The sequence below is a fragment of the Pongo pygmaeus genome, chromosome 3, assembly GCF_028885625.2.
Source record: "Pongo pygmaeus isolate AG05252 chromosome 3, NHGRI_mPonPyg2-v2.0_pri, whole genome shotgun sequence".
Lineage (NCBI taxonomy): Eukaryota > Metazoa > Chordata > Mammalia > Primates > Hominidae > Pongo > Pongo pygmaeus.
This window is the reverse complement of record NC_072376.2, coordinates 112,020,210-112,033,364: the sequence shown is the minus strand read 5'-3', so window position 1 is coordinate 112,033,364 and position 13,155 is coordinate 112,020,210. Positions and strand designations below refer to the sequence as shown.

The 13,155-nt window shown below is 38.6% G+C and overlaps 1 protein-coding gene across 1 annotated transcript in view; it reads right to left on the bottom strand.

Moving 5' to 3' along the window:
- The window catches only part of C3H4orf17 (chromosome 3 C4orf17 homolog), a 35,908-nt gene extending 26,264 nt beyond the window's left edge, over nucleotides 1-9,644 (bottom strand). Inside the window, exons 1-2 of the mRNA XM_054485413.1 lie at nucleotides 9,370-9,644; nucleotides 7,444-7,663 (exon numbers count right to left, since the gene is read on the bottom strand). Coding sequence (XP_054341388.1) covers nucleotides 7,444-7,570 — 127 coding nt within the window. The 5' untranslated portion in view covers nucleotides 7,571-7,663; nucleotides 9,370-9,644. The remainder of the gene's footprint in view (nucleotides 1-7,443; nucleotides 7,664-9,369) is intronic.
- Between the last annotated feature and the right edge of the window lie 3,511 nt (nucleotides 9,645-13,155).

Below are 13,155 nucleotides of genomic sequence, written 5' to 3'. Positions count from 1 at the left end.
GATTCCCCCCCACCAAGAAGTTAGTGTTAAAATTTGCTAGATTTCTAAGGCAGACAAATAATGTTGGAATTGAAAATTTTCTTTCAATTGAACATATATTACTATGAGCATGGCTTTGTGGCAGGCATTAGAAGAGAGTTGAAGACATAAAAATTAGTCCCTTGCCTGCCAATAGTTTTATAGTATATGATAAGAAAATTTGAAGCAGAATGTGAAATAAAATATAGAAGAGGTATATCAAGTGCTTTAAAGTATATAAAGTGCTTTAAAGTATATAAAGCCAGAAAAAAATTATTCAATTTAATACTATTTGTTTTTCATAGGAAAAAAAACAGTTTCAATTAAAAATTAAATGTGGGTTGACTGGGCGTGGTGGCTCACGCCTGTAATCCCAGCACTTTGGGAGGCCAAGGTGAGCAGATCACGAGGTCAGGAGATCAAGACCATCGTGGCTAACACAGTGAAACCCCGTCTCTACTAAAAATACAGAAAAAAAAAATTAGCTGGGCACGGTGGTGGGCACCTGTAGTCCCAGCTACTCGGGAGGCTGAGGCAGGAGAATGCCATGAACCCAGAAGGCGGAGCTTGCAGTGAGCCGAGATAGCGCCACTGCAGTCCGGCCTGGGCGAAAGAGCGAGACTCCGTCTCAAAAAAAAAAAAAAAAAAAAAATTAAATGTGGGTTTTGGGGTTTTTTCCCACATGTAGGTTGTGAAAAACTGTGCCCTCAGGTTTGGCCAAGACAATGTATTCCAAGGCCATCTATGACTTCTTTACAGTGACATCCGTTTGCTTCCCCTTGGCCTTCATTTTCCTAATCTCCTTTAGGAATATGACTTTGCTCGTCACCTAGCCGTTTTCCTTGAATTTGTTTCCCTCTGCTGGTTCTTTCTGTGCTGCTTAGCTGGGCTTTCCTCACTCTACCCCAAGTTCAACCTTCTCTGCTCCTCTCTCTGCCCTGGCCTGTCCCTCATTCCTTCCCACTTTGATGACTGAATCAGTCTTCTAACTGATCTCCCAATGTCTAGTGAGGTCCTGCTCATCTTCCACTTTCTACAATGCAGCTAGAATGATTTTTTGAAAGAAATCAATTGCTCAGGGACACAGAACTGTGAGACTGCTGATGTAGAATGTAAATCCTATTTAAAATCTGTCAATAACTCTACAATTTTATCTGCATGCAATTTAAACTCCTTTCCTCCCACAATAATTTATCTAGCACCTCACTTGTGGCCACTACTCCTTAGGAAGTTGAGGTAAATCATGAACAAAACAGACACACCTTCATGGAGCTCACAGCTTAGTGGAGAATTTCTGAAACTATTCAAATAATGAAGAAAATAACTATTACCACATCATAAGGTGTGGTAATTGCTGTAGTACATCCACCACCTACCTAGATCATGCCTTCAGCACCTAGGCTCTCAGCTCCCCAGCTCCACATATGTCAGTTACTTATGGCTCATTCTGAGTCCCTCTCCAGGAATTGCTCTCGGCTGAAGGGAGCTCTTGTACACAGTGAGAGCTCTTGTATATAGTGACTGGTTGGTGGGAATTACAAAGGCCTGGCCCCCTTACCTGGAATTGAGACACCTCTGAAGGGATATCCCAGCTCCACTGCTCCTTGTGCAACTGGCTGAGGTCCCTATTGTATCCGCAGTTCCACTTCCCCTTCTACCCAGTTCTTCTTCCTTCACTTACTGCTTTCTTATCAGTGTTGTTCCCAAAAGCACTTCCAAATAAAGCTCCTTCACACAAATCTCCACCTCAGAGTCTAACTAAGACAATTACTTTAAAGAAAAATATACAGTACTATGAAAAAATACCATAAGAAAATCTAATTTAGATTGAGGATGTGAAGCCTGAAAAGTCTCTCTGAAATGATATTTAAACCAAAATGAGGAACCACAAATAATGAGGGGAGGTTTATAATTAGAGGGAAGAGTATGTGTGGAAATCCAGACGGAGGTGGGAAAGGGCTTGTGACATGTTCAAGCAACTTAGACAAGTCCACTGTGGCATATGCATAATGGGGGAGGGAGTTGATAGGAGATGAGGCCACATAATAGGGAACATTTTAGCCTATGTCAAAATTAACCACTTTATCCTAAATGCATGGGAAGCCTCCAAAGGATTTTGTGTAGGATAAACAGTCTCTCTCTCTCTCTGTCTCTCTCTCTCTATATATATATATTTTTTTTTTAAAGAGACAGAGTCTTGCTTGTCACCCAAGCTGGAGTGCAGTGGCACAATCATGGCTCATAGCAGCCTTGAACTCGGGGCTCAAGTGATCCTCCTATCTCAGCTTCTGAGTAGCTAGAACTACAGGTGCACCACCAACTCCCCACCTCAAGCGATCCTCCCACTTTGGCTTCCCAAAGTGTTGGGATTGCAGGTGTGAGCTACTGAACCTGGCCTAAACAGTCAAATTTATATTTTAATATGATCTTTCTGGTTGTTCTATGGAGCATAGACTGGAGAGAGGGCAAGAGTGGAAGTAAAGCTGCTATGAGGGCTACAAATTGCAAAGTAGCAGTCAAAGCAGGAGATAATAGTGGCCTAGAATGGAGCTGTGACAGTAGCCATGGAGAGAAGTGGCTTAATTTACAAAATATTTAGAAGGAAAATGACAAGATCAAGTGAAGTATTGGGAGGGGCAGAGAATGAGGGAGAGGAGTTAAAGAAGAACTTCAATTTTACAGACTTCAAATTTACAACACCATTTATTTGTTAGGATACACTGGTTGGGGGACCTTGCTTTTGAAGGAAGATCAAGAGTTCAGTTTTGAAGAGCACAGTTCAAGGTGCCCATGAGGCATTCCGTGCCTTGCAAGTAGACAGTTGAATATACAGGTCTAAACTTTTGAAGAGGTGTCTGAGTCTGAGATACATACTTGAAAAATATTTGGTCTATAGAGGGTATTTGAAACTTGTGAATGAACGTATTTGCCTAGCATCCCAGTGCAGATTAAAAAGAGAAAACAGCCAAGGACTGAGCAGTGAGGGACTCCAGCATTTACTGAAGAACAAAAATTAAGCTAGGAAGGAGAAGGCACAGAGGTATAGGAAAAACAACTGAAGCATATATTGTTACAGAATCTACATTTTTTTAAAGGTGAAGAAAGAAAGAGAGAGAGGAAGGGAGGGGTGGTTAGCTGTGCCAAATGCAGCTAAGGGGTCAAGATGAGGATTGCAGTGTAGTGGATATCTGTCAGTTCTGCCCAGGACCTGTTTCTATCTTTCCTTTACAACAGTACCCAGGTTATTTTGCTTCATTATCCTCCCCTTATCTACCACTCTGCAGCCCCTGCAGCTCCTGCAGCCATATGTTCTGGGGAAGATTGAACCCATTCCCCTTGCTGTAGTGATTGGTTATTTGAACCATGGCCTACTAATCTGTGCACGCCACTTCCCTGTCCATGAGGATTCATTCAAGGATATCATGAGACCTAGTGTGTGCTAGTGAAATGAAAATGTAAAGAGAATTTTGCTGAAATCTGCTGGGAAAGAAGTCAGAGCGGCATGCAGATGTGAAACTAAGAACTGATGTAGCTATCTTGCCACTAGGAGAGGAGCAAGCCAGCTCTAGGTTGAGTCTGGAATTGTGGAAGACAGAGAGAAGAGCTTTTAAAAAGCAGGTTGTTTAAGCGAGCCATCAAATCAAACCTAAAGCCCACCTCCCTGATGGACTTTCCAGTTACTTGAGCCAATAGATCCTCTTTGCATTGGATTCGTCTAACTGAAGGATATTGGTAACCTTAGCAAGCCCAGCCTATGCGGAATGGTGGATGAAAAGGCCAGGCTTCGGTGGGCTGAAGAGTAGCTCCGAGGAGAGGAAGTAAAAACCATGAATGTAGACATTTATTTTGATTGTGAAGAAATATAAATTCCCTAGCATGATATCCAGAGCCTGCCTAAATCTGGCCTCTTATCCACTTCTCCACCCCAACTTCCCATTATCCCTTCCCTCCTCCCCACATGCTCCATAACAGGCCTATGGAGCTTCTTCTACAAAGTTTCCTAATATTCTTTCGCTGTTCTCTTTGCCTTCCTTGTTTGTATACTTAACCCTGATGTAGATATTGTTGTTACTAATGTCATTTTACAGAGTGGCTTGACCAGCCAGATAGTCCAGCTCCTGAGGGCAAGCTCTTGGCTGTATTTTCATTCCAAATAAATGTTTGTTGAATGAATGAATAAACATATAGATGGCTGAATGAGTAAACAGATGATCAGTATTCATGCCTTTAAATATCATTTCTATGCTGATGATTCCCAATGTGCATCTCTACTCCTAAGTTCCTATTTGAGACTCAGACATAGATTTCTATTCTAGGTTTGGGACTGTGGGCAGCTCATTTCCATTTGGATGCCTGATGTTACTACACATGCAGTATGTATACCACTGAATTGATTTTACTGTCTGACAAGAATGTGAGCTCCATGAGGGTAGGGACATTTTTTTCCTCCCTCAGAAACTTTGGTCTGTCTCCCACATCTAGAACAAAGTTTCTTATATGTTCGAAATTGAATAAATATCTGCTGAATGAAATGACTTCACCTTCTCCCTTTCAGCTTTCCTGTTTCATCATTTTTTAGTTATAATAACTACGGGTGGAGAAAGGTGCAAAGGATATGTGATTTGTTCCTCTTCACCTTCTATACTAATCAGTTACTAGGACCTTTTCATTTCTTCCCTACAAACTCTCTCTAGCCTCATATTCTGCCATTGCTTGGTCCTGCTGCCAAGAGCATAGCAGGGATGTTTGTCCTCACGTATCTGCATAGGTGCAACAGCCTCCTAATTCTCTTCTCTATCTCCAGGATCTGCCCTTTTTTTCAATAAAGTTTGGTTTATTTGTATCATGACATTGTTTTTTTATTTTTAATTTTTTTAATAATTAATTTTTATTTTTATTTCAATGTTTTTGGACACAGGTGATTGTTGGTTACATGGATAAGTTCTTTTTTTAACTTTTATTTTAAGTTCAGGAGTACAACTGCAGGTTTGTTACATAGATAGGTACACTTGTGTCATGGGGGCTTGTTGTACAGATTATTTCATCATCCAGGTGGTAAGCCTAGTTATTTTTCCTGACACTCTCCCTCCTCCCAATCTCCACCCTCTGAATGGCCCCAGTGTGTGTTGTTCCCCTCTATGTGTCCCTGTGTTCTCATCATTTAGCTCCCACTTACAAAGGAGAACATGTGATATTTGGTTTCCTGTTCCTGCATTAGTTCGCTGAAGATAATGGCTTCCAGCTCCATCCATATCCCTACAAAGGACATGATCTCATTCTTTTTATGGCTGCAGAGTATTCCATGGTGTATATGTACCACATTTTCTTTATCCAGCCTATCATTGATGGGCATTTAGGTTGATTCCATGTCTTTGCTGCTGTGAATAGTGCTGCAGTGAACATACAGGTTCAGGTGTCTTTATAACAGAATGATTTATTACTGGATAAGTTCTTTAGTGGTGATTTCTGAAATTTTGGTGCACCCATCACCCAAGCAGTGTACGCTGAACCCAGTATGTAGTCCTTTATCCTCACCCCCTTTTTAACCTTCCCACTGAGTCCCTAAGTCCATTATATCATTCTTATGCCTTTGCATCCTCTAGCTTAGCTCCCACTTGTAAGTGAGAGCATATGATCTTTGTTTTTCCATTCCTGAGTTACTTCACTTAGAATAATGGCCTCCAGCTCCATCCAAGTTGCTGCAAAAGACATTATTTCATTCCTTTTTATGGCTGAGTAGTGTTCAATGGTGTATATATACCACATTGTTTTAATCCACTTGGTTAATGAGCGCTTAGGTTGGTTCCATATCTTTGTAATTGTGAACTCTTCTGGTATAAATATGCATGCACATGTGTCTTTTTCATATAATGACTTATTTTCCTTTGAGAAGATACCCAGTAGTGGGATTGCTGGATTGAATGGCAGTTCTAGCTTTAATTCTTTAAGGAATCTACATACTGTTTTTCCACAGTGGTTGTATACTAGTTTACACTTCCACCATAAATGTAAAAGTGTTCCCTTTTCACCATATCCACACCAACATCTATTGTTTTTTGACTTAATTATGGCCGTTCTTACAGGAGTAAGGTGATATCTCATTGTTTTTTAATTTGCATTTCCCTGATAATTAGTGATATTGAGCATTATTTTCACATTTGCTGGTTGTTTGTAGATCTTCTTTTGAGAATTTTGTATTCATGTTACTTGCCCACTTTTTGATGGGATTATTTGTTTTTTTCTTGCTGATTTGTTTGAGATCCTTACCGATTCTGGATATTAGTCCTTTGTCGGATGCATAGTTTGCAAATATTTTCTCCCACTCTGCAGGTTGTCTGTTTGCTGATTGTTTCTTTTGCTGTGGAGAAGCTTTTTAGTTTAATTAGATTCCATTTATTTATTTATTTTTGTTTTTGTTGCATTTGCTTTTGTGGTCTTAGTCATGAATTATTTGCCTAAGCCAAATGACACTGGTTTTTAATATCACTTTTTCTGTGACCTCAGGAATATGACACATTTCGATCTGCTGGAGCTCACTATGGCAGCATTTCTCTTGGGGATAAGAATCTCAGGAATGGGTGTGAGGGTCTATTTAGATTACACCCAATAGCCAGTGTTGATATGCTACTTTGTTGGGGGTGGTATCACACAGTCACCCCATCCTAGGTGAATTGGCTGGTTCACCCTATGAAGTCCAAACAATTCTGCTTGTTTTCCATATATTTCATAACCTTGAGAAATGTACCTCTCAAAACATCAGGACCCTTTTCTCTTTGTACCTCTCAAAACATCTCAGAATGCAAGATGTGTTTAAAAACTGTATACTTTTAAAATTCTTCAATCCAACCTCAATTGGACTGCCTCCCTCAAAAGGGAAATGCTGTTATTAATGTCTAATTTTAAGTAATTCTATTGTATAAAGTTAAAGAAAAAGGTAGGAAGAGAGAGAGGAAGTAAAGAGAAGAAAGGGAGGAAGGAAGGGAGGGAATGAGGGCAGGAGGCAAGGAGGGAGGGAGAAAAGACAAAACAGAAGGGAAGGAAGCAAGAGTAAAACATATGCTTCCTTAGAGATGATATTTAGCAAGCAGATGCTAGCATGGATGTGTGGATTGTTAAAATACTGAAATATTTTTATATCAATTGGTCAAGGCTGCCCTGAGCTCCCTGAGTGGTCCCCATTTTCCTGGCCACTTTGGCCCCTCTCCAGGCCCCTGTCCTAACAATCGAGCAATTTAAGGGTTACTGTCCAACACAGAGAGGGACTGCAGGCCTCTGCTCTCACTCCAGTGCTGGCATCTAGTCAATGCCCATACCTCTCCAGTGGTTAAATATTTTGAATAGCAGCGTTGTGTTTACCTGCCAGAATTATCAAATAGTCCAAGTGTAGAGAATAGAGACACATACTAGGACCTTAAGTCACCTTACCTTTGATGTGGCAGACTCTTCTGGGATGAGGGGTGTGCCTGACTAGAAAGCAGTTTACATTTCTAGCCATAATATGGCTGCCTTTGCCCTCGATCTGAAGAGCAGATGTCGGGGGGTTGAGGTTCATATTTGTGGCGTGTTTATTTTCCCCTCTTCACTGCTGTCACAAAAGTTTTTGGAGTCTAACTTGATTGACCTCACTTCCAGATGTGCTCAGACCCTAAAATCACAAAATGACAAACATTCTGACAAGAGTTTCTTGTCACTTTCTTATATATCAAACATTTCTCCATCTTGTTTGCTTGAACTAAATTGTTTCTCCTGTTACAGCAGTGTGAGGCTATTTTGTTTTCAGACCAAATTTTTGTAAACATTGAAAAGTATAGGCATGGGTGGATCATAAAACATTTACCTAGGGGAAAATCAAAGTGTTTTATTTTGAAATATTTATATTATATTTGTAAAAAGTATAAAGTATATTGTTTTTAATTTCATTTGAGCTCACTTGGTTGACTTACCAACAAAAAAAGTATTACATGATTATCAATTTTGATATAGTAAATTTAAATGATGACTTTTATACAATACTCACAAATGCACTTCACATTGACTTAATTTTAAGTTAAGTCCCTTCATATTGTACTTTTAAAACCCAGCATCTTAAAATGTATATAATCTTCAGAGAGAATGGTAAAACCCAAAGAACGAAAAAAATCCAAAAGAGTGATGTATCTGGAGATGATAAAGCAGAGAACCTTTGCCATGTTGTTGTTTGCAATATTGAGTAACAGTTAACATTTTTAGACACCTACGGTGTTGTAGACCTGGGAGATTAAAGATAATGTTATGTATCTTGGTGAATTCACAACCATGTGAGAAAGAACATTTCTGGATTAAGAACATAGAAAGTCATTATTTAAACTTTCTTGAAAATAGTATATTTTTGAAATCTAAGAAGGATGATTTTCTAGTGCCTGTTGTATTTTTTCTATCTTACATGGAAATCTTATTCATCATAGCAGAATTGGGAAATGCACATTTTATTTATAACCATGGCAGATACTTTTTGGGTTAGAATAATTTGCAGTGTCAAAAAATGTTCACATTCTAGAAATTGATCTCAGGATTTTGTTGGGATGGATGCTTTTACATCGTTGACTATCTTTTTAGACCAAAGCAATCTATGTTTAAGTGTTTCATGCTATATACTTAGACTGTATGGTGTATAAATTCCCAGACTTGTTGCCACAGAACATCTGGTTTTCAGGAACTTCAGTTTGATATATATAAATACTAAAATTATCCTAGGTTGGGTAAAATATATGTAGACATTAAATGCAGAAAATATCTAGCAATAAAAAGTATATTTTCATATTGCTGTTTATGAATATCACAGTGAGGAGCTAGTTCTAACCTCTTTGTTTAAATCACACTTTAGACTTATTCTTTTGGTGTGGGACCTTTTGTACAATTAAGCCAGTAAATTTGCTTTTTACTTGTATTGAGGGGAAAAGAGTACACAGACAATTTGGAGAGTGAAAAAGACATTAAACCAGAAATTTAAAGATAGGATTCATGGTCCCAGATTTGCCATTAACCAGCAAAGTGACCACAGATTAATTGTTTTATTGTCTAGATTTCAGTCTGTTTATCTATAACCTGATGAAATTGACAAATGTTAGCTGATATTATTCAGTTATTCTATATGTGTCTGTCCCACATCAATTCTCTTAGATTAAAGGGTAATGATACACTTTAAATTTTGAAAAAAAAAAGTTAACAAGAAAACAATGTGTATTTCGTTTTCTTAAAACAGACTTATTTGGCTTTTACATACTCTTGAAAAAAGAATAAACTTTAGGACTATTAACTAAATCATACCTAAAATTGTAGAACATTATTCTAATGATGAATTTAAAATTATACCTGAGGACAATATTAAAAGCAGGCGATCTTGCTGACAAGAACTCAAGTCTGTGGATACCCTCCCAGCCTCATACTACGTCTAGACTGAATTTTTGTTGATCTCCTTAAATCTCTGCACTTAAGCTAGAAGTTTTTAGTTGGTAGAGACAGACCAATCTCAAACGCTTCCAAAAGAATACAGCTGTCTTCATCCAGTTTCTCACGCTCTTACTCCAAGGAGCCTGTGTGGTTCCCTGGTTGTTAAGATACGTTACATAGCTTAGCAACGTGGTAACATTCCTTAGAAAAATCTAAGTTCTAGAACCTCTCACCCACTATTCTTCTCAGACCTCCAGTTACCCACTTGACAAAACCATGTGGCCACAAATGGCTTTCCTCAATTTTGGACATATAATAGAATTAAATCCAATGCAAGAGAAAGAAAAAGAAGAAAAATAAAACAGAGAACAATATAAATCAAATTTATAGTTTTTCCCACAATTCTGCTTAAAGAACAGTTATGATATAACCAAACATAGCTTAATCCAAAACCAACGGGGAGAAGGTATACATGCTTTTAAGGAGTTTCTAATAATTGTGAATGGAATATACTGCTCTGGTAGTCAGGATGTCTGTGCTGATGACTTGTTCAACGGCCATGAAAAAATATTGAAATGTTAATTAGAAGTCATAGAGAAACACACACACGTACATGCGGTGCTTCACAAGACTTTTCAGAATACATAGGATTTTGAATTTCTGAATTACAATCTCTAAGAGCAATACAGACAATTTCTGAAAGGCAAATACTAGCTTAAAACAATGCAAGGATATAACCTAATTTGTCTATTTTCTTGACTGGCCCAAGAATTAAAGGCTTAATTGCCTTTGCCTATAACCCATTCTTATGCCTTATGCCTCCCTGTTTTACTGCAGTTTATGGGGAATTTTATGGGAGATCTAATTGACTTTCTAAGGTAATTTTTTGTATTCTGAGATTTTTAGTTTTCACTTTGTATCAGTTGAGAAACTTTTTTACACAGCTAATAACAGAGAGCAGAAATAGTGTTTTAAGTAAGATAGACATGTGTTACTTCCTCACATGAAAGAGTTCAGCCGTCTAGGGTTGGTACGGAAACTTTATGAAGCATCATTATGGACCTCGGCTTCATCTATGTTTTAGGTCCATCTTTCTTAATATTAGGCTTCCATTTTTGAAATTATCCCTTGTTCAAGATGGTTCCTGAAGTTCCAGTCATCCAAGATGGCTGCTATATTTACACATATCAAATCTGTACTCCAAGCAGGAAACAAGAGGAAGGTTGGGGAGGTAAGGGCTGACAAGGGCACATGCTAGCTATCTGCTCTCTTTGTAAGAGCCTTCTCATGAGTCTCAGACAATAATCTAGGTTGCATTGACCATTTATAGCTACAAGGAAGGATAGAAAATGTAGTTTCTTAACAGGGCACATTGACACCCCATTCTAAAACAGGGGCTCTAACAAGAGATGGAGAAAGTGTATATTGGGTTATAAAAAGCAATCTCAACCACAGATCCTGACATTAATACCTAACTCTGGGTAGGAGAAGTCTACACTGTGTGCTGTGCTTTCCCTTAGAGAGGGCCACTAGAGATAAACACGTACTTGGCTATGTAACTATGTTATTTTCCGTTTATGAAGCCCCATGGGGAATTTTCCTGTCTCATTACTAGGAAAAAATGATACAACTGGTTTGTTTGCATTAATTTTGTCAGAATCAAAAAGATAGAGGTTGCTCTGCTGCACTCAGGGTAGCACAGGTATCCTTGTTGCCTTGGACATTCTATTATTTTAGCAAAGAAAATAGATGGAAAGTTTTTTTGGAATATGTGCATATATTTATGAATGGTAATTAGTGATTTTTAAACATTATCTGGGGTCATGATAAGCAGGAAATTCACAGGTTTTTCATTGCCCACAGATATTTTGAAAATTGTTATGGACTGAGTTGTGTCCCCCAACAAATTTGTATCTTAATCTCTAACCCCTAATGTGACTGTGTTTACAGATGCGGCCCTCAAGGAGATGATTAAGTTTAAATAAGGTTATAAGGGTTGGACCCTAATCTTATAGGACTGGTGTCCTTATATGAAAAGAAAGAAACACCAGAGCCCTCTCTGTCTCCTTGCGTGAGCTGGCCATGTTAGGACAAAGCAAGAAAGGGACATCTATCACCAGAAAGTGGCCCCTCAGCAGACATTCAATCTGCCAGTGCCTTGTTCTTAACCTTACCAGCTTCCATAACTGTAAGAAATAAGTTTCTATTGTTTCTAAGCTGCCCAGTCTAGGGTATTTTGTTATAGCAGCCCAATTTGACTAAGACAAGGCTTTACCAAAAACTAAGCCTGCCAGTACCTTGATCTTGGACATTCAGCCTCCAGAACTTTGAACATATAAATTTGTGTTGTTGAAGCCACTCAGTCTATTGTATTCTGTAATGGCAGCACAAGCTGACGTATACAAGTGTAAATATGAAGGATACCCTGTAAGGTCTGTTCTCTCCATGAATAAGCAGTGTGGCCACATTTCAGAGCTGTGAACTAGTTAGGCCTATTCATTTTGATCACCTAAAATCCTCACTTTGCATTTACTATAAAAATGCCACAGGTGTCTGATTAACATATGAGAAAGCAATGTAAGTGATTTCTGATAGGAAAAGATGCTAATTTAACATAATGGAAGAATAAAATTTAATTTCATCTGGTGCCTTGACCACCCTATATTCTGTTCTGTCAATTTTGAAAGCATATGGTTCAGTCTCGAATTTGTAACAAATATCTACAATCACAGAAAACAGTACTTTTCACTCTGTGATCTCCAGAGCACAACAAAAATGCTGACATAAGTATCATAGAAAGAATTCTACAATGGCCGCCAAGATTTCCTCCCCATGGTATACATACTCTGTGTTATCGCCTTCTCTGAAGTGTGTGTAGACCTGTTAATGTGATAAATGTCACTCCTGCAATTAGGTTGCATTTTCTGGCAAAGATGAAGAGATTTTACAGATATAAAGTCCCTAATCAGAATGACTTTGAGTTTATCAATGTCTGTTAATCAAAAGGAGATTATTTTGACCTGGCCCAACCTAATCAAATAAGCCCTTTAAAAGAAGATTTAGGCCTTCCCCACTATCAGAGATGCTCTCTTGCTTACCTTAAAGAAACAAGGCATTACAAGTTCTAAAGCTGAGAGGAAATGAACCTGCAAACCATGACAGCTTGGGAGAAGACCTCAGAAGAAGACCCAAGCCACAGCACATACCTTGATTGCAGCCTTTTGACAGTTCTCACCCAGCCTTTTCCAAAGACTTCCTGTTATTCATACCTTCCTCTAAGAATATGAGTAACTCAAAACTTCAAAAGAATTAAAGAGAAGCTCTTCAAAAAAGGTGAATACACCCTTAGAGTTCTCTTCATGGGGTAAAATCTGGGCTCACATTGGATAGGTAGGAAATATAAAGCTTCAGGCCAGGCATGGTGGCTTATACCTGTAATCTCAGTGTTTTGGAAGACTGAGGTGGGAGGATTGTTTGAAGCCAGGAGGTCAAGATCAGCCTGAGCAACATAGGAAGACCCTGTCGCTACAATAACATTTTTAAAAAAGAAAATATAGTTTCTTGTTAGAAGAGCACTGTAGCAAAACTCCTAAGCCCAGTTGCTTACCTTGTTATTGTCCAGTCATAACCAACCCCATATGATCATCTGAGAGCCTCTTTTGGCAGGCATAGGAGTCCTGTGGCTTATAACATTCGCTTGCTGATAAC